This window comes from Convolutriloba macropyga, chromosome 7 (assembly GCF_964194025.1).
Source record: "Convolutriloba macropyga chromosome 7, txConMacr16.3, whole genome shotgun sequence".
Classification (NCBI taxonomy): domain Eukaryota; kingdom Metazoa; phylum Xenacoelomorpha; order Acoela; family Convolutidae; genus Convolutriloba; species Convolutriloba macropyga.
Genome location: NC_134474.1, coordinates 47,347,840 through 47,367,214, shown reverse-complemented (window position 1 = coordinate 47,367,214; position 19,375 = coordinate 47,347,840). Strand labels below are relative to the sequence as shown.

The 19,375-nt window shown below is 36.4% G+C and overlaps 1 protein-coding gene across 2 annotated transcripts in view; it reads right to left on the bottom strand.

Annotated features, from left to right (window-relative positions):
* Positions 1–217: 217 nt before the first annotated feature.
* The window catches only part of LOC142342923 (triple functional domain protein-like), a 286,672-nt gene continuing 267,514 nt past the window's right edge, over positions 218–19,375 (bottom strand). For both annotated transcript variants that reach the window (XM_075394600.1, XM_075394601.1), the window contains 7 exons: positions 14,784–15,033; positions 12,546–12,805; positions 5,758–5,943; positions 4,853–5,070; positions 2,640–2,862; positions 2,034–2,277; positions 218–1,820 (listed from right to left, as the gene is read on the bottom strand). In XM_075394600.1, coding sequence (XP_075250715.1) covers positions 1,630–1,820; positions 2,034–2,277; positions 2,640–2,862; positions 4,853–5,070; positions 5,758–5,943; positions 12,546–12,805; positions 14,784–15,033 — 1,572 coding nt within the window. In that variant the 3' untranslated portion in view covers positions 218–1,629. The remainder of the gene's footprint in view (positions 1,821–2,033; positions 2,278–2,639; positions 2,863–4,852; positions 5,071–5,757; positions 5,944–12,545; positions 12,806–14,783; positions 15,034–19,375) is intronic.

Genomic DNA, 19,375 nt, shown 5'->3' with positions numbered 1-19,375 from the left:
GGCTTTAACTAATTATCCCGTTGTTTTTGAGGACGAAAAGTTAAAAGGGTGGGAAGAAAAATCAGCCCAGCGAAAAACCGCATAAAAAGACCACTGGACTAATATAATTGCTAAAAATCGTTTGAGAGCAATTAGAAAAAAACTAGCACTCAGCAACAATATTCATTCGCATGAGTGGAGTCACCAACAAACGTTATTTGTCGGCAGAAAACATCAGTTTGTCAGAAAATTAAATTTGACTGCATGGTTTCAAATTATTTAAATTTAGCAAAACTATCTAACAGCTCCAAATACGAAAAATCGGCAGGTCAGTGCACATTTTAAGCGTTCAGGTCTTTCAGATGGCATTGGTAAGATATTATATAAGAAAGTAACCATGAATTTGTTGAAATTGTTATTGTCCAAGCCCTTCCTGACCGTTCGGGGTGCTCTAACCAAAGAAGTAATTGGGACGCGTAATTGAGGAAACATTAATGAAAATAAATACTACAGATCTGGGACTTGGAAATCTTATTGGCAAACAGTATTTTACAGTACATTCAACTACCCTCGTATTACACATATTATCCCACTTACCGTGGAATGAAAAATATTCTAGTCACGAATCATAAACTTCTCATGAAATACTTTTTGGGATAGTATAGTTAGCTACGTATGCATATGATGTATATCCGCCAAGGTGGTGGTGGTGTAATTAAAAGCTGAGAAAGGTAATAACAATAAATAAACTAGAAACAATTACAATTTGCAAATCTTGAGCTACCTACACACAAAAATGGATCAACTGATTGTGGATATATTTAATACTTCATCATGATCATTACAAGAATCAGAAAAAAGATCAGATAGTTTACAGAAGACTCAAAATAGGAGTCAATCTCAGAAGATTCAATCTATAGAGGAAATAGGAGACAAGAATAAAATAGGATAACTCTGCTGAAATTGTTTCTCTCAACCAGAGAAAGCGATAGTATAAGAGAGAAAGAAGAAAAATAATTGGGGGATAGGAGATTTGATCAATAGTTATGATTGATGACATTCAAAAACCGAACGTAAAACAAATGTTTTTCATATCAAGCAACAGCAGCAATAACTAACAGGAAGTACTAGGAAAATAGAAATTTATTTTCACAGAGAAAATAGAAAAGGTGAAAGCAGTAATTCAGTCGCTTTAACTTCACAGGTAAGCGCGTGTATATAGCTATTCAACTTTCGAAACATCAGCAAGCCACAATATGTATCAGTTTAAGTACTATAGAGCAAAGCATTGGTCATATTAGCAAACACGACAATTGACCAGACGGCGGTCATTAAACTGGACCTGCTACTTTGTTGAATACTTCAGATATCAGGCGTGATATTGTATTGTTGTGGAGCTGGAAAAACGGCTTTTCAAGCAATAGCTCCTCAACTCTTGAAATTATAGAGATTGTTCATTTTCGTCGTTATCAATCACACGAGCTTTCAGTGCTATAATTATGGATGTAACGTTCTCAACCAACACTGTATTGAAATGGTGGCTTGGACGTTGCAAAGGACTGGGTTTCTCCCAGTCGAACGATTTGATTCAGAAGGCAATCAGATCCTGGTCAATCTTCTGTCATTAGAGAAATCGTCCATGCATCCATTTTAATTCGACGTTGCAGTGGGATTCGTTGTCGTAGTTAACATTATAGGAGGGGGAGATTGTGCCCCAGACGATGAGGCGCCACCTGTTGGGTTCAGGGGGTTGTTGGTCGATGAGGTGCTGTTGGAATTGCAGCTGGAGTTGCTGCTGTTCAGTAACTGCTTTTTCTGGAACTCGATCGGTTTAGACAGGGCTAAATACACGTGAAACTGACTGTTGGATCATCAAAGCTAACGAATCAATACATTACATATCAGAGACTGTCAGATATGTCTTGTACTGTTCTAAAATGCGAATTGTGGCGCAAAACTTTTTATTTCAAAAACTAGCAAAAAACGAGCATTCACATTAGACCATTTTCCCACAAGTCGTGTTTAGATTTTGCTGTTCGTTAGCTTAAGGTTACCTCTGGCGAAGTCTCGTCTCTCCATGATGAGATTGGTGATAGTGTTGGCCCACAGTTGACAGGTGGCACTGTTGTCGAATTGGAAATCATAATTCCTGTCATTGCTGCACTCCAGTCTGAACTGAGTGACAGAAGAGGAGTCAATTGAAGAGGCACCATTCGTTATGGCTGCCCCATTTGTTGCACTAGTCGAATTGCTGTTGTTGTTGTTACCCTCGAGAATCACCCCATTCATTGAGCTCCCCTGAAACAATCATTTGCCAGTTGCCTCACATTTAACAGCCCCCCCCCCCCCCCGGCACATAACCTACTAACTATTTTGATGTTCTGTATTCACTTAGTATTCTTTTTCACATTATCGATATTCTTCTTAGTATTATTCTGTTCATATTATCGGATTGTATGAAATCTTTGAGTAAAAACCGCTAATATCTAAGAACTACGTTTCATTGTCAAAATTCAAAACTGAGCACTTTCTAGTTGACTGTACATGAATATGTGATGAGCTGAACTGAACCAGCTGAAGTGCGAAAAAAGGCAAAGTCATCGTTTACCCAAATGCTTCACCCAGTAAGAACATGGTAAAAATAATAAGAAAGTAGAAACCTTTATGAAATTTTTGAAGAAGTATCTCGGTCCAATGAAGTTTGAACTTCCACTGCCCTTCTCAGCCTCTGCTACAATCATGCTCTGCTCAAATAGGAACACGTGTCTGGGTTCTAACATAAGATCTGCACCTTCGGCTGACCCAATGCCAGAGTTCGTCTTCTTTGCATCTTTCTTCTTATTTGAACTGCTGCTCAGATTTGGCGATCCATCCGAAAAAAATCTGAAAACCGCAGCTTTATTTAGACGATATCAACACATTTATCCTCCAAGTTCAATATTTGAACCACCAGGTCTCAACAACTTAATTTGCGGCCGAAATTATACATCTTTGGCAAAATCTGTCAATAAAATTAACAACTTGCATATAATTATGTCACTAGCTATTTCTATATTCAAAGATATCAGAAAAACATACCCGGCAGATTGTCGGAAAATAGCTGATTCCCATAACTCTATTGGGATTGAAAGCAAAGAAAATGTCAACAAAAATTAATTTTTGTATAAAAACATTTTTAATGGCGAATTATTTTGATGTCATTTCGTAATTGAACATACTCCTGTCTCTCATAGAGAGGCTACAAGGTCTAGTATCAATACCAATAAGCATTTTAGATAGTAACTAAAGCTTATGAGAACAAAGTTCAAGTACCGGGCATCTAAAAATGGGCTTTATGGGTTTATCCCGTTTCTATTCCTGACTTTGATTTTTTATACTGATTCTCTTCATTTTGAATTGCTTTGTTGAGCAGCTGCTGTTTAAAAGGACTTTGAGCAGAATGACAGAAGAGTGAAACTAGCCTAGAGAAGTCAAAAAGATTTCACGCAAAATGTCGAAAAAGCGCCAAAATGGGTAAAGCGAAAAAAAGTTCGACGAAGTAACAAAACATAGCAGGACAAGTCCTGACGTACAGTTCAAAGAATTTTCATTGACTAAACAGAAAACCAGACCTAGAACGGACTATGAATGGATTGGGAAAACCATTTAGAAAAAATCCGATCCAAAAAATCGAAAAAACAGTGAAATTGCCTCATGCGAGCTTTTGTGCAAACACCGTTTCCTCATTCTACTTGGAAATTAGAGCGAACAAATTTACGCCGCAAAACCACTAGCTTTTTCACTCCACTCAATGCGTGACAAAAATCACTACTCCAATTTGACTTCAAAAATCATGAATGTGTGAACAGATCTTAAAAAAAAATACGACTCGACGGAGAAAATTGCCAATACTTATGACTAAACAACTAGAACAACAATTGTGAACCCTGACCCTACAGAAATGCCAAAAAAAATTTTAGGAAGAATAGAAACGGCATTCAAGAACAAATTGAACAAAAAAACTAGAAAAACTTCAGTTTTTTATAACTTCAGTTTTTTCAATAGTACAAGGAACCAATAAAGCCGAATAAAATTCCTTTGCAATTAGAGCAAGGAAAAGCTCACAAAACAATGGGCTAGTCATAATAGGCTAAAAAACTTGTCTATGATTAAAAAAAAAGAAAAACTGCAAAAAAAATATGAAAAATAGTTTAAAATTTCTCAATTTTTCTGTCCATTTTCCTGACCAAAAAATGATTTTTACCAAGAAAGCTTTAGTCAATTGGTATCTCAATACTCCTTAAGTAACAAGCTTCTAATCAAATCCCTCTTAAAGCATTAAAACAGAAATAAAAACAGGCAAAAATCATTAAATTTCGTCTAAAAAATCAGCAAAAACCTCCAAATTAGCATCAAACTCACATTAACTGGTCGAAACATTCAATTCCTATCAAAACAACCCTAAAACTAATACAATATCATAATCAGACCTCATAACCATCAAAAGTTGCAAAAAACTGTTTTTAAAAAGCTGCACGTGAACAAAAAAATTTCGCTCGCTTAGAGAAAATTTTTCACACATCAATTTCTCGCTCTCTCAAAAAAAGCGGTATGAACAAAAACCACTCTCTTTTCGCTCCGCTTTTAACTTTTGTTCCGCACCAAAATCACTCCAAATTTTTTCACGCGTTTCATTTCCCGCTTCAAAATTCACTCCAATAAAATTGATTACAAAAAGGAGCGCCCCAATACAATTCAAATTCTTTGAATTGTAAAAAAAAATAGGAGCGCTTAAATAGCCGGCTGAGAAGATGAGGGCGGCTATTAAAAATCCATAAATCGAAACCCCGAAATCAATTTTGGGACCGTAATAGCGTTATTTCATTCCACTAACTTTAAGGATGCCTGCAGTATGAGCTTTCCCTGTGCAGTAATCTTTCCATTTTTCTCGTCATAGTCGAACAGCTTTCCGAGTTGCATGGTGTCGTTCACCTCTTTGGGAATTCTAGTCATGACTCTGAGGCTGTGTCTGAGCCTGTCCATTGGCCCAGGTGCACCAGCAGCCAACTCCTCTGCCGTCAGTTGCTCAGGGTGCTTCTCCAGATGGGCAACCTAAAATTCCACCAGGATCATTAATGTCTTCCCATAATAGGTCGCAACCTATCATAATTGAGGTTGTTTCGGAAGAATCATCTCATCATCTCATCAAAACATAGTGCAATAATCTAGGCCTATATTTTCAAGAAGCATCAGGCATCTGACAGATCTGAAATCAGCTTTCCAAAAGTTGGTCTACATTGGATAGTATATACTTATATTGAATACGATTGTCTTAGCCTGACATTCAATCAATACTGTCACACGATGGTTATCCCCATTGAGAAGTTATTAAATCTTAGTCAAACCAGAGTTGTTGAATGACTTCAAGAAGGCGACCACAAATGAGTCATAATGCTTTTAACCACCTCTCGTTTCGATTACAACAGTTGTACAATTTAAGCCACCGTGTAGTTGATTAGACCATTATTTTTCCGAGATAGGCGGAAAAAGAAAGCCAAAAATTCGAACTTTTGTTTGATTCATTAGACGCTAACAAGTTATTTCATTGGTAAGTTACGCAACTGTTGTATAGAGACAGTTGATTAATTGTCCAAATTTTGTTGCCAATTCATATCGTTATTTCAACAGCCTTCCCAAACTCGAAATTGTGAAATAGGAGCATAATAAAATTGCTCATAAGAAGCAAGAACAAACCGACAAACAGCCTTACAAAAAGGTAATAGCTTTCATTGTACTAACTAATCCTTGTAGCATTAGCTGGTATCTCATAGCCCTCTGGATGGGTTCAACAACCAGATCTTTGAGACCCAGTTTGAGCCCGAGAGTCCGCCTCAGTTCAGAGAAGAAGTAGTCAAACTCTCCCAGCACATAGTCCGCCATGGGCAAATTCAGGGCATACTTTGAATACATCATGAATCGGCGCTCCTGCAAAACACAGATACATGTTGCATTCAAAAAAACCACAGCTGCTAATATTAAACCGACTAACATCACCGACTAACGTCGGGCGAATTGCTCTCAAACGACCGGCGAGGGGTTGGCTTCGTCAGTACCTAGCCACTGTTTAGTGGGGTTAGTTTTAGCTTGATTGAAGGGGCCTGATATTAGGGTAATAGACGATGACATCATGCCACATAACAGCCGCTGAAGTGCGGCATCAACAAAAGAGTTAAGGAGAGAGAGAGAGAGAGAGAGAGAGAGAGAGAGAGAGAGAGAGATTAAACGTGAGCGAGAAAGAGAAGGAAAGAAACGCCAGTCAACACAGATAGAGATTGAGAGAGAGCTAGGAATTTTTTCCATGATGAAATTCGACTCTAAAACTTCCAAGTTTTCTAGACTTGTTAGTAACGAAATCATATAGAAAAAAAATGAAAGTGCAAAATTCAAAAGAAAAGTTTCCACATTTCGCATAAGAGAAAATGTTCAAAAACATTTTTTGTCTCTGGATATTTGTCATGTAACCCAAGACTTAAAAAGCTTCGTTGGCCAGTAAGGATTGTTAAACTCAGGACAAAAATATTCAAAAATTTTAAAAACAATTGCAAATTTTTAACAAAATCTTGCAAAAATTCGTAATATTAATATCTTCAGAACACCATTCCATTGTCCCAAGAGACTACGCAGTATGCCTATTTCAAGCCTTAAGCAGTTTCATTGGCTCATAATGATCCATACACTTGGAACAAGATAAAAAATTTTCAAAAATTTCTCAAAATAAAAATTATCAAAAAATTGCTGAAACTGAGAGTCATTGAAATAATGATAACCATTCCATTAACTCTAGAAACTAAGCAACAGCTTAGTGTCAAACCTCGAAGGAAGTTTCTTGACTCTTGAGGCTGGAAAAACATCTAGGATTGATAAAACTCAAAATGACAAATTTTCAAAAAGCTGGAAAATAGTGAAAAGTTGTTAAAATTTGCGTGTTTTAGCGATCGCTTGTTCGTCAGTAGCTAGCCACGAGGGGGGGGGGGGGCACCTGGGTGCTGATGGGGGTGGTAACAGTCGGGTGGGGGGGGCAATGGCGGGGGAGGGTCAACAGTTGGGGGGGGGGCCTGAAAGGCTCTAAGAGTACTTAATGCCCGCTGGGCGCTACCTGGTTATCCCGTTTTTGAGGACGAAAAGTCAAAAGCGTCAGACGAAAAATCGATCAAGCGAAAAATCGCATAAAAAAAGACCGACAGGACTAATATAATTGCTACAAACTTCGTTTGAAAGCAATTAAACATAACCGACTAACGTCGGGCGAATCGCTCTCAAACGACCGGCGAGCGGTTGGCTTAGGTATTAGCCAGCTGGGGCTTAAGGATGCTAGCATGAGGTCGGGGTGAGCGGGGGGGGGGCTAACGGGCGTGGAGGGGGGCGGTAGGACTTTGGGAGCGATGGACAAGAAGGACGTCCAAATCGCCAGGTGGTGGAGAGTGGACGGGGGAATATAGGGGGGAGGGATAAGTGGGGGGTGTGACAGGGGGCGCTACCGGGGGCGGGGTGACTGAGGGGGTTCAAAATTTTAATAACATCTGGCACATTGCCAGAAAATAGCAGCAATAACTTCGTAGATCTGCAGTCTGAAAAAAAACAAAAAGACAGAACACAAAAATTACTCATTTTATTAAAGGATGAGATGCTATTTTTTGATTAAGAATCTGTATAAGTGGTTGCTGCCTCTATTAGCTGATCTCAAATAACCTTCATTAAGTGACACATTCACTTGACCTTATCTCTTTGAGTTAAAGTAAAGAAAAGTCAATTTCAGAGCAAGGAAGTTATTTTTCTGAGTGAGATAAGTCACGTGTGACCAAAAAGATAATCACGCAAAAGAACAAAGAACTTGCTCCACTAAGAGTGATAAATGACGTCACGCACGCAATTCAGCTGAAATTGCATGAACGAATGAACAAAAAAGCATATTTCACGTGGTTGTGACGTCATATGGTCGTAACAAAAACCTTGACGACAATAAAAATATCAGGACAAGTCCTGAAAAACGATCCAGAGAATTGAAAGAAAAACAGAACTACTGTACACAGAAATAAAATCATTGCTAAAATTGTGAAGCTTTACCCTAAAGGCCAAGTTTGATATAAACAAACATCTCCATTAACCCAAGAACAAGCCTTGAAAGATGTTTTTTTGTTCAAAAAAGAGCAAAATCGAGAAACTAAATAGCAGGACAAGTCCTGAAAAACGATCCAGAGAATTGAAAGAAAAACTTAGAACTACTGTACCTGACCAGAAGATCAGTTGAACAACGCCAGCCAAAAAAAACAATCTCAAATGTTGACAAACTAAAATCAAACAAACTAAACAAAAATAAAATCATTGCTAAAATTCTGAAACTTTACCCTGAAGGCCAAGTTTGATATAAATAAACACCTCCATCAACCCAAGAACAAGCCTTGAAAGATGTTTATTGGTCAAAAAAGAGCAAAATCGAGAAACTAAGAAATAGCAGGACAAGTCCTGAAAAAGGATCCAGAGAATTGAAAGAAAAACTTATAACCACTGTACCTGACCAGAAGACCAGTTGAACAACGCCAGCCAAAAAGAAAAACTCAAAAGTTGACAAACTAAAATCAAACGAACTAAACAAAATATAACCCATGCTAAAATTCTGAAGCTTTTAACGCGAAGGCCAATTTTGACATTAAAAAACATATCCATTAACCCAAGCACAAGTCTTACTGAAAGATGTTTATTGTCCAAAAAAGAGCACAAATCGAGAAACATGACAAATATTTACAATTTAAAAATGAAAAAATTCAACGATTGTTTTTCAATTTTTCAAATTGAAAAATTTCAAAACACTTGCTTTTCTCTGAAATCTTTCCAGTAACCTATCTACAAGACCTTAGGAAGTTTCATTGGCCCTTAACGATTGATAAATTTAAAAAACGACTAAAAAATATCACAAAATTTGACAAGCTGTTAAATTTTAGCTATTTGCTTCTTCACAACCATTTCATTCTCTCCTGAGACCATTCAGTAACTCAATTTTAAGCCTTAAAAAGATGCATTGGCTCTTACAGATCGCTAAACTAGGAAAATCAAAAATTTTTAGAAATTTTAAAATTTACAAAAAATTGCAAACATTTGTGATATTAACAAGAAAACACATTCCCTTGTTCCCAAAAACGATACCAAAACAAACCAGCAAACCCTAGAAAAGACTGCATGACCACTGAGACTTAAAAAATAATAAGAAAGTTTTTCAAAAATGGAAACAATTACATTAAAGAAAAACTGTTAAAATTCGTGACATTAAAATGTTGAAACGCAGTCGCTTACCACTAGCAGCTACGAATACCATATTATCAAACCCTAAAAGAGGTTCCTAGGCCCCTGGGGCTCGCAAAACTAAAATAATGACAGATGACAAAAGAACTGGAAAAAATCACGTTTTATTTTTAAAAAAAAATTGCTAAAATTTGTGATGTTAACATGTTGAAAATCAACCATACCGTTAGACACTATGCAATAGCCTTTTGTCAAACGCTAGAGGAGGTTCCTTGGCGCGTAGGGCAAAAAAAAATCAAAAATAAAATTTTTTGAAAACCTTTAAAAAATTGTAAAAATTAGTATAAATTTGCGAGCTATCTTTGGAGTACCAAAACATATAGCTCATAAAACGGTCTAAAAATTAACTTGCAAAATCTTGCAAAAGACCTTTATCAACTTTTACGAACTTTAATTTTAGATTAGTTCGGCAAAAAATACGAAATGACGATAAAACGCGAAAAAATTGCACTTTGTGTGCTTAAAAACTCCTAAAAATGACCTTTTAATTTCAAACAACGGCCTTCCCAGTAGCTTCACCACACTAAGCAGCAATTGAAGTACTAAACTCTGTGAAGGGCCTCTTAAGAAACTTGACGCCCTCTGAGCTTTATCTGTTTATTCCATTTTGAAAGCTCATGAAAAAAGGTGTGGAAACATCTTACAAAACAGAGCACCAATACAATCCAATTCTTGGATTGTAAAAAACCAAGAGAAGGCCAATAATAGCTACAGCTACTTCTGCGTAGCTATTAATTAAAATCTGCCCTTCAAACAATGAAATTGTCTCCTCAAAACAATTTTGGCGAATCGCATACTTACACCTCAATTTCGCTGTTGTTAAAAATTAATAAAGTTAGGCGTGATCACTACTTTGTAAAAATGATCGAGCAAGAAGTCAAACCTGTTTATGCATCCAACATTTTTTCAAGATTTCGCATTTAATATGACACTAGAATTTGAACTGTCTCGTTGAAATCAAGCTGACAAAATGGTAAACATAGCCGGCAGATTGCCGGAATACCTGCGAAAGAAAAGACTTGCGTGCCGTGTAAATAAAAGAGATAGATTTAGATACAGATCTAAATTGAAAAAAATCGACGCCGCTCAAAAAACTAGGTAAAAAAACAGCAATAAATTAATAAAGCTTGTTAACATCCATTCCACAGAAGCCTTTTATTAGGAAGCTTTACTGCACATATAAATTCCTTTGACCTTAAACTAATTCAAATTAAGCTGAAGTTTTAAAGAGCAAATTCAATTCATTGAGTGAGTGAGTGAGTGAGTGAGTGAGGTAAGTCACGTATGATCTTATAGTCAAAATCTAATCATGGCAATGATCTTAAAACCTTTGCTAGAGAGAGAATAAGAAATGACGTCACGCGCGCAAATTATGTTAGTGAGAGGCAGAAGTCATTCAGAAAATTTGACTTTTTCAGCTTTGCTGTGTGAACAAATGTAAAACGAAAAAGAACGTCAGACGACGCAACAAAAAAAACAAGGGCACTGCAATATATCTCCGCTCAGCTTACAGCTTCGCAGCTATAAAAAAAATCAACTAAGCAAACTTCTTTGAAAACATGCTTGGAAACCTTAAGTCATGCTTGGTGGAAACATTTTTTGGAAGCCCAATTTTCCCTAGAGAAAAAGAATTCACTTTTCAAAGATAATCAAAGGGGATAGTTAAAAGTAAGCAACAGTCGCAAGAATTTTTTTGAATTCATGAAGAGTAACAATAGGAGTGACACAACAGAGCCTGCTGACAACTTCTGCAATCCTTTCCCTCCTACAATAACATGAAACGATTATTGAAGATTACTAAACATACCCGGCAGATTGCCGGAAAATAGCCGCCGTTGATTCCAATAAGCATGATTGGGATTGAAAGAAAAGATATTGAAAAAAAAAGATTTTTGTACAAAAACATTTTTTAAGTCCGATTTATTTTGATGGCATTTCGTAGTTGTACATAAAGTACTTCTGTTTCTTAGAGAGAGGCTACAGGGGCTACTATCAACACCGATAAGCATTAGAGGTGGTAACTAAGACTTCTAGGAACGACGTTCAAATAGCGGGCATCTAAAATTGGACTTTATGGGTTTATCCCGTTTCTACTTCTGACTTCAATTTTTTATACTGACTCTGTTCGTTTTGAATTGCTTTGCCGAGCAACTGATGTTCAAAATCACTTTTAGCAGAATGAGAGAAGAGAGAAACTAGCCTAGAGAAGTCAAAAAGATATCACGCAAAATGTTGAAAAAGCGGCAAATTGAGGTAAAGCGAAACATTTTTTATTCAACGAAGTAAAAAAAGATAGGAGCGCTATAATAGCCGGCTGAGAAGATGAGGGCGGCTATTAAAAATAATTATTAATGGTGAAACGTCAAGAATTCTGAGTTATCGAAAAATTGGATGCGAACAACATTTTCGACGACGACTGCAATCTGGAACGAGAACTGGTTTTGTTTGACCTGCAGGAAGAGAGTAAAGAACTAGAATTAGAAAAGCAATGAAATTATCTCTAAAAACGATTTGATAAAAAAAATGTTCTTTCGAAATATGCAAATTTGCAATGTTACTATAAATTTCAAATGAATTATTTCTTCGAGTTTTGAACAGCCAAAATTGATGCCCAAATAAGTTGCAAATTGATTGCCCCAGGCTTCCTGGAACTATACTCTAACATATACTTAGAGACTATTAAGGCACTAAGAGAGCTGCTTGGCCACTTAATTCCCTCCGGGCTTTAACTGTTTATTCCGTTAGTGAGGACGAAAAGTCAGACGAAAAAATGGTCAAGCAAAAAATTGCATGACAAAAGACCACAGGACTAATATAATGGCTACAAACTTCGTTTGTGAGCAATTAAAAATTCCAAAGTAGCTACACAAAACATTAAATCTCGGTGGTCCTGAGTTAATGGAGATGAACCCGTATACAATCTTTAAGGATAACAGCTCTTCATCACCAATTCGGCCTTCAGAAGTCTCGGCAGCTCTCGCCATTAGAAATTCACCAGCTTGCAATTTAAAAATGTTCTATGCAAATATCGGTACCAATAGCCCAATAGCACTTTGCACTCGAAAACCGTTATTAAAAGCTAAATGCACCGATAACTCAGTCTTGTAATAGCTGAGCACATAGCCGCAGCATCGGCATAGCACCTTCTAAGAGACAGAATAATAAGCAAAAGATGAGAGTTATCATAATCGGTTGCTGGGATTGAGCAACAGATGTACAAGGATGCTAACGTGTTTGATGAAGCAGTTGGCTAATTCAGCAATATTGTCCGAATAGCAGGCGTTGTCCAGTGCAGGGAGGAGAGTGTTGCGATGCCACTCGTAGATCTGTCTGATGTTGCCCCACACCACATGAAGCCTGTCCGCCAGCTCAGCTGGGGTGACCACACTTATTCCACCGCCATTGATATTGCTACTACTGCTGTTGCTACTATTCGCAAATGCTGATGATAAGGAGTTGCTGTTGTTGCTACTGTTCATAAATTGAGCACCTGCACAACATAAACAAACTAATGTAGGAGAAAAACCACCCTCAATCAACGGCTGCTGGGTGTTTGAACAATCTATGAATCATTTCCGTTAACATCCCACCATTCATTGTGATACCCGCTTAAAAATTACTTGCCAATGTAAAACATAGCTGGCAGATTGCCAGAAAATAGCCGCAATAGATTCGTAGATCGGCAGTCTAAAAAAACAGTAAAACATACCCGGCAGATTGCCGGAAAATAGCCGCCGTTGATTCCAATAAGCAAGATTGGGATTGAAATAACAGAAGATATTGAAAAAAAAGATTTTTGTACAAAAACATTTTTCAAGTCCGATTTATTTTGATGGCATTTCGTAGTTGAAAATACTTCTGTTTCTTAGAGAGAGGCTACAGGGGCTACAATCAAAAACAATAAGCATTAGAGATGGTAAATAAGACTTATAGGAACGACGTTCAAATAGCGGGCATCTAAAATTGGGCTTTATGGGTTTATCCCGTTACTATTTCTGACATCCATTTTTGTACTAACTCTGTTCATTTTGAATTGCTTTGCTGAGCAACTGATGTTCAAAATCACTTTTAGCAGAATGAGAGAAGAGAGAAACTAGCCTAGAGAAGTCAAAAAGATTTCACGAAAAGGCGGCAAAATGAGGTAAAGCGAAACATTTTTTTATTCGACGAAGTAAAAAAAAAATAGGAGCGCTATAATAGCCGGCTGAGAAGATGAGGGCGGCTATTAAAAACACAGACCAAAAAAATTCGTCTTTTCATTGAAGGCTGATCTGTTATATTTTGATTTAAAATCTGTACAAGTTTAGCTGATCTCGAATAACCTTCATTTAGAGTGACATACACCCATTTGACCTTATCTCTTTGAATTGAAGTAAATAAAAGTCAATTTCAAAGTGAGGAAGTCATTTTTGAGAGTGAGGTAAGTCAAGTGTGACCAAAAATTTAATCACGCACATGTACAAAAAAACTCGCTCCACTAAGAGCGAAAAATGACGTCACACATGCAATTCAGTTGAAATTGCATGAACGAAAGAAAAAAAATTTTCATTGACTTAACAAACAACTAGACCTAGAACGGACAATGAGTGAACTGGGAAAACCATTTCTAAAAAAAATCAGATGAAAAAAAACAAAAAAAAACAGAAAATCAATGTCAAAATGCTGCTAGGGAGAACAAAAAATCACTAGTGATATATTTATTTTTGTTCTAACAAAAAACTAGGTCCAGAATGAGCTGTGAATGGATTGGGAAAACTATTTAGAAAAAAATCCGATCCAAAAAATCGAAAAAACAGTTAAAATCAGAGTGAAATTGCCACATGTGAACAAAAAACCACTACCGAGAAACCGAATTTTTGTTTAAACACCGTTTTCTCACTCTACTTTAAAATTAGAGCGAAAAAAAATCACGCAGCAAAACCACTCGCTTTTTCGCTCCATTTCCTGTTTCGGCGTGACCAAAATCACCAATCCAATTTGACTTCAAAAATCATGAAAATGTGTGCAAAGATCTTAAAAAAAAGACAGCGCCCCAATACAATTCAAATTCTTTGAATTGTAAAAAACCAAGAGAAGGCCAATAATAGCCCCAGCTATCGCTGTGCGGCTATTAAACATCAATTTTAAATGATTTTGTATACATAAAAACAGCCTCAACGCTGGTCCAAATCCAAGTCAATGAAGCACGTTGGAACAAATTTTACACGACAGAGCAATTGTTGTAATCATTAATAATCAACCTGGGATATCTTTTGCCTGACCTATAAAATTTGACGAGAACAAGATTCATTAAATTGTTATAATAGTTTTTACCAAGAAATCCCTAATATGTAAGAAAGCACTGATTGTGAATAATATCTTCAAAAATGATCATCATTATCAAATTATATTATCGCATTGTCTCTTGTATGTTGTCATATTTAGTGACTCGATGCACACAAAAGAAACAACCCGGACGGATGGCGAACCTGTTGTAGTTGTGACGTCATCCCCTGTGGCAGAGGACGCTGATTGGCTGTAGTTGGTGGTGGTATTAGTGGCAGCTGAGGCAGCAGAATAAGAGGAGGAGGAGGAGGAGGTAGCAGCCATGTAGCACTCAACTATCGTGCCTAGACTGTGCACGTACTTGGCCTCCGTGTCTGCAATCTCAAACACCATACACTCCCTCTTTGTCCTCGGTTCCCTCGGAGGGTGGTTCGCTAACATCTCATCCAGTGACTAAAACACACAAACCAAAAATTTCCATTACAAATCATCCGTCGATTTAAACAAAAGGCAATAATCTTGCCCAAAAACGGGCAGGCTCGTATGCGACTGTCTGCGACACAATATAAGAAACAATTAATTTCGTTATTGTGATACAAATCGACAATAAGCGAGGACAGATAACGAGATCACTCGGATCTGCTATTTCAGTCTGCCACTAGGACATCCCCATGGACACTACACAATTCATTTAAGAAATTAGATGCTAAATGGACATTTCCAGGTATTCGCATTTTAGAACGGTCAAATAGAAAGGTAATAATCGATCATGGTAAAACATTCATTACGACTTTTAAATCATCTTTCAAAAAACAAAAAAACTTCGACGCGCCCACTCAAAAAACAACAGTGAAAAATTCCTCGACAAAACCTAGTAGCAACGCTTTCAACTATTCAGAGCAATTTGAATACTTTGTTGTTCATCGACAAGAATCTGCATTTGAAAAGTCTTCTCAAAATTTTTAAAACATACCCGGCAGATTGCCGGAAAATAGCCGCCGTTGATTCCAATAAGCATGATTGGGATTGAACGAATAGAATATATTGAAAAAAAATTTTTGTACAAAAATATTTTTTAAGTCCGATTTATTTTGATGGCATTTCGTAGTTGAACATACTTCTGTTTCTTAGAGAGAGGCTACAGGGGCTACTATCAACACCAATAAGCATTAGAGGTGGTAACTAAGACTTATGGGAACGACGTTCAAATAGCAGGCATCTAAAATTGGGCTTTATGGGTTTATCCCGTTCCTATTTCTGACTTCAATTTTTTATACCGACTCTGTTCATTTTGAATTGCTTTGCTTAGCAACTGATGTTCAAATTCACTTTTAGCAGAATGAGAGAAGAGAGAAACTAGCCTAGAGAAGTCAAAAAGATTTCACGCAAAATGTCGAAAAAGCGGCAAAATGGTAAAGCGAAAAAAAGTTTGACAAAGCAAAAAAAACATAGCAGGACAAGTCCTGACGTACAATTCAAAGAATTTTCATTGACTAAAAAAACTAGACCTAAAACGGACTATGAATGGATTGAAAAAATCATTTAGAAAAAAACCGATCCAAAAAATCGAAAAAAACAGTAAAAATCAAAGTGAAATTGCCGCATGTGAACAAAAAACCACTAGCGAGAAAGCGAATTTTTGTTCAAACACCATTTTCTCACTCTACTTTAAATTTCGAGCGAAAAAATTTCACGCCGCAAAACCACTCGCTTTTTCGCTCCATTTCCTGTTTCGGCGTGACCAAAATCACTACTCCAATTTGACTTCAAAAATCATGAAAATGTGTGAACAGACCTTAAAAAAAAAGACAGCAGACAGCGCCCCAATACAATTCAAATTCTTTGAATTGTAAAAAAATACGAGCGCAATAATAGCCGGCTGAGAAGATGAGGGCGGCTATTAATTATACAATCAGTTTTGGTGAAACGTATACGTAGAGACTAGAGACGCTCTAAGGGCACAGGGCACATGCTTAATATCCTCGAGTTTATCCCGACGAAAAGTCAAACGTTCGAGGAAAAAATTGATCGAGCGAAAAATTGCATGAAGACTGAAAACACAAATGTAATTGCTACAAACTTTGTTTGAGAGCAATTAAAACTTGAAACGCACCATGCATTATATTCAAACCATTTACGTCAAATTCACATTACATTTACTGAGTAACATTTCATCAATTTTTTTTTACAAAAGCATAAAAACACTTCTTAGGTTCAGCTCTATGCTGACTTCCTAAATGTTTGGTTTAACATAATTCGGGATCAAAAACGTCACAAAGAGGTGTTAATTTGTTGACATGGGGAACAGTGATAATAAATTTCTGAGCAGTGAGCATATCTGACCCCGTGGTCACGCATACTAAGACGGGTTAACTGCTCACTTTTAATCATTATTTGGTGCAGTAATTCGTATAATCTGAGGAACACGTCGACTAATGAGGACACAATCTCTTTAGTTTACCCGTTTATTGTGTCTGCTCTACCAACTATGATTGCAGCCACTTTTTCGACCAGAGAGTAGCGTTTGAAAACCAGATTTTTGTTTTTAGGGCAGATTTCTTTAAAACCAGATTTTTGTTTTTAGGGCACCGATTATTAGTTGCTAATGTGATCAGCAGACCATATGCTCATACCAAAATCATACACACTTATACCCCAATTCTTATATACATTCATTCTTCGTATGCAAGGTTAAAGATTTATTCCATTAGTTGAAGACATATTTATAACGTAGCTGGTAGACTACAAGAAAAATAGCTGCGATAGCTTTGTAGACTACAGTCTCAAAATACAATAAGAAAAGAGACGAGAAATTTTAATCTTTTTTTACCAATTGCCGATAGCCACCTTCAACCAAGTAAACATTTTCAGTTGACTCATCCCTTCCAATTAATGTAAGCAGAAGTCTTTTTAAAAGTAAGTTAAGTAACATCTGAGAGTGAGGTAGGTCACGTATGAACAAACAATCAACCAAATTAACAAAAAACTCGCTCAATTACGACTGAAAATGGCGTCACGGATAAATTTCAATTAAAAATTCCATGAAGGCTCGAACAAAAAGCAGATTTGAAGTAGTGTGAAGCCATATAGTCGTAACATAAAAACAGCTATAAAAAAAACTATTACAATTATCAAATCCTGTTTCATTTTTTGTCAGTTTTCAAAAGCTGAACAAATTAAATGATTGTTTGAGAGCTTGAAAAAACCAAACATGAGAGCTTGTAAATTACAAACATAGCCAGCAGATTGCCGAAAAATAGCCGCCGTTGACGCGCTAGACGCACATCGGGATTGAAACAGAAAAAAGAAGAGATAGAAATTGACAAAAATTTTCCTAAGTTTCAAAAATTGTTCTAATTTAGTGTGAAGTTTCAGTTCGATTCTAAACCTATACTTACCTCAGCTTCTAAACTGAAGGGTATTAATCTTAATACTAATAAGAATCGCTCTAATGAACATTGATAACCTAATTCAAAAAAAACTTAATGACCGGGCTTTCGTTTTCTCCCGTTTATTTTGATTTTGCTCTTTTGACATTGACCGTATTCATTAAATTACGTAATTCAATGCTTGAAAGAATTTAAAATCCATTCAGTTGAAAGAGTGAGTGAAGTAAGTCAGAAGTAAAACGTGAAAATCATGACTTAAGTTTAAAAAAAACGTGATCAAAAGGTAAGGCGAATTAAAAAAAAGGACAGCGCCTAAATAATAGCCGTTTGAGAGGCTGACGGCGACTATTAAAAACTTGGAAAAGAATACTTAAAAAATTAAAAAGAATCTTAGAGTTCAAATGTTTTGCCTGTGACGCCATAGAGGCATACAAGCTTCACGCCAAATCAAGTTGAAGACTTTTTAAGGTATTTGGTATCACATTTTGTTAGCATTAAAGTATTGCTTGACGAAAATTAATTCTCAATCCTTTTTAAAAATGTTGCTTAAGTTTCACCCGCATTCGACAAAAAACGGTAATGAATCAAAAAAGAGCCGTCAGATTTAGGCTGAAAGGAGTTGTGAAATATTCATATGACTTCTCTCCCATTTCATTTAAGAAAATTCTGAATTAAAATATTGATAAATTGGAAACATTTGGAAATGACGAATTTAAAAATAAGTCTCTTTAAACCCTCTAAACGAGTCTTTTCTTCTGTTAACATTATATTCTCATTGCAATTGGCATACAAAAAATTTCTTAATATCTAGGTGCTCTTTGCAATTTCATAGCAAAAATTCATAGATTTGCTTCACAATCAGGGAAATATTTTAAATAATTGTTTCAAAACTTTTCTGAAATGGATGTTTCCCTTTAAAATGAAGCATCATCACTAAGTGTCACATAATGAAGATAGCTCTAAACCTGACAATTATTTGAAGACAGCTCTGTGCAGATATAATTTGAAAATCGAGCTTTCTAGAGAATAGCAGTCAAAAAACGTAAACTTAGCTGGCAGACTGCAGTCTCAAAAACCAGTAAAAAGACAGACCAAAAAAATTACTCTTTTCATTAAAGGCTGAGATGTTATATTTCGATTAACAATCTGTAAAAATTATTGCTGCCTCTATTTGCTGCTCTCAAATAACCTTCACTTAGAGTGACAAATTCCCTTGACCTTATCTCTTTGAATTAAAGAAAATTCAATTTCAGAGTGAGTTAGTCATTTTTGTGAGTGAGGTAAGTAACATGTGACCAAAAACTTAATCACGCACTTCAGTTTAAATTGCAAGAACGAATGAACAAAAAGCTGATTTGAAGTGGTTGTAAAGTCATATGGTCGTAACAGAAATCGCGACGACGAAA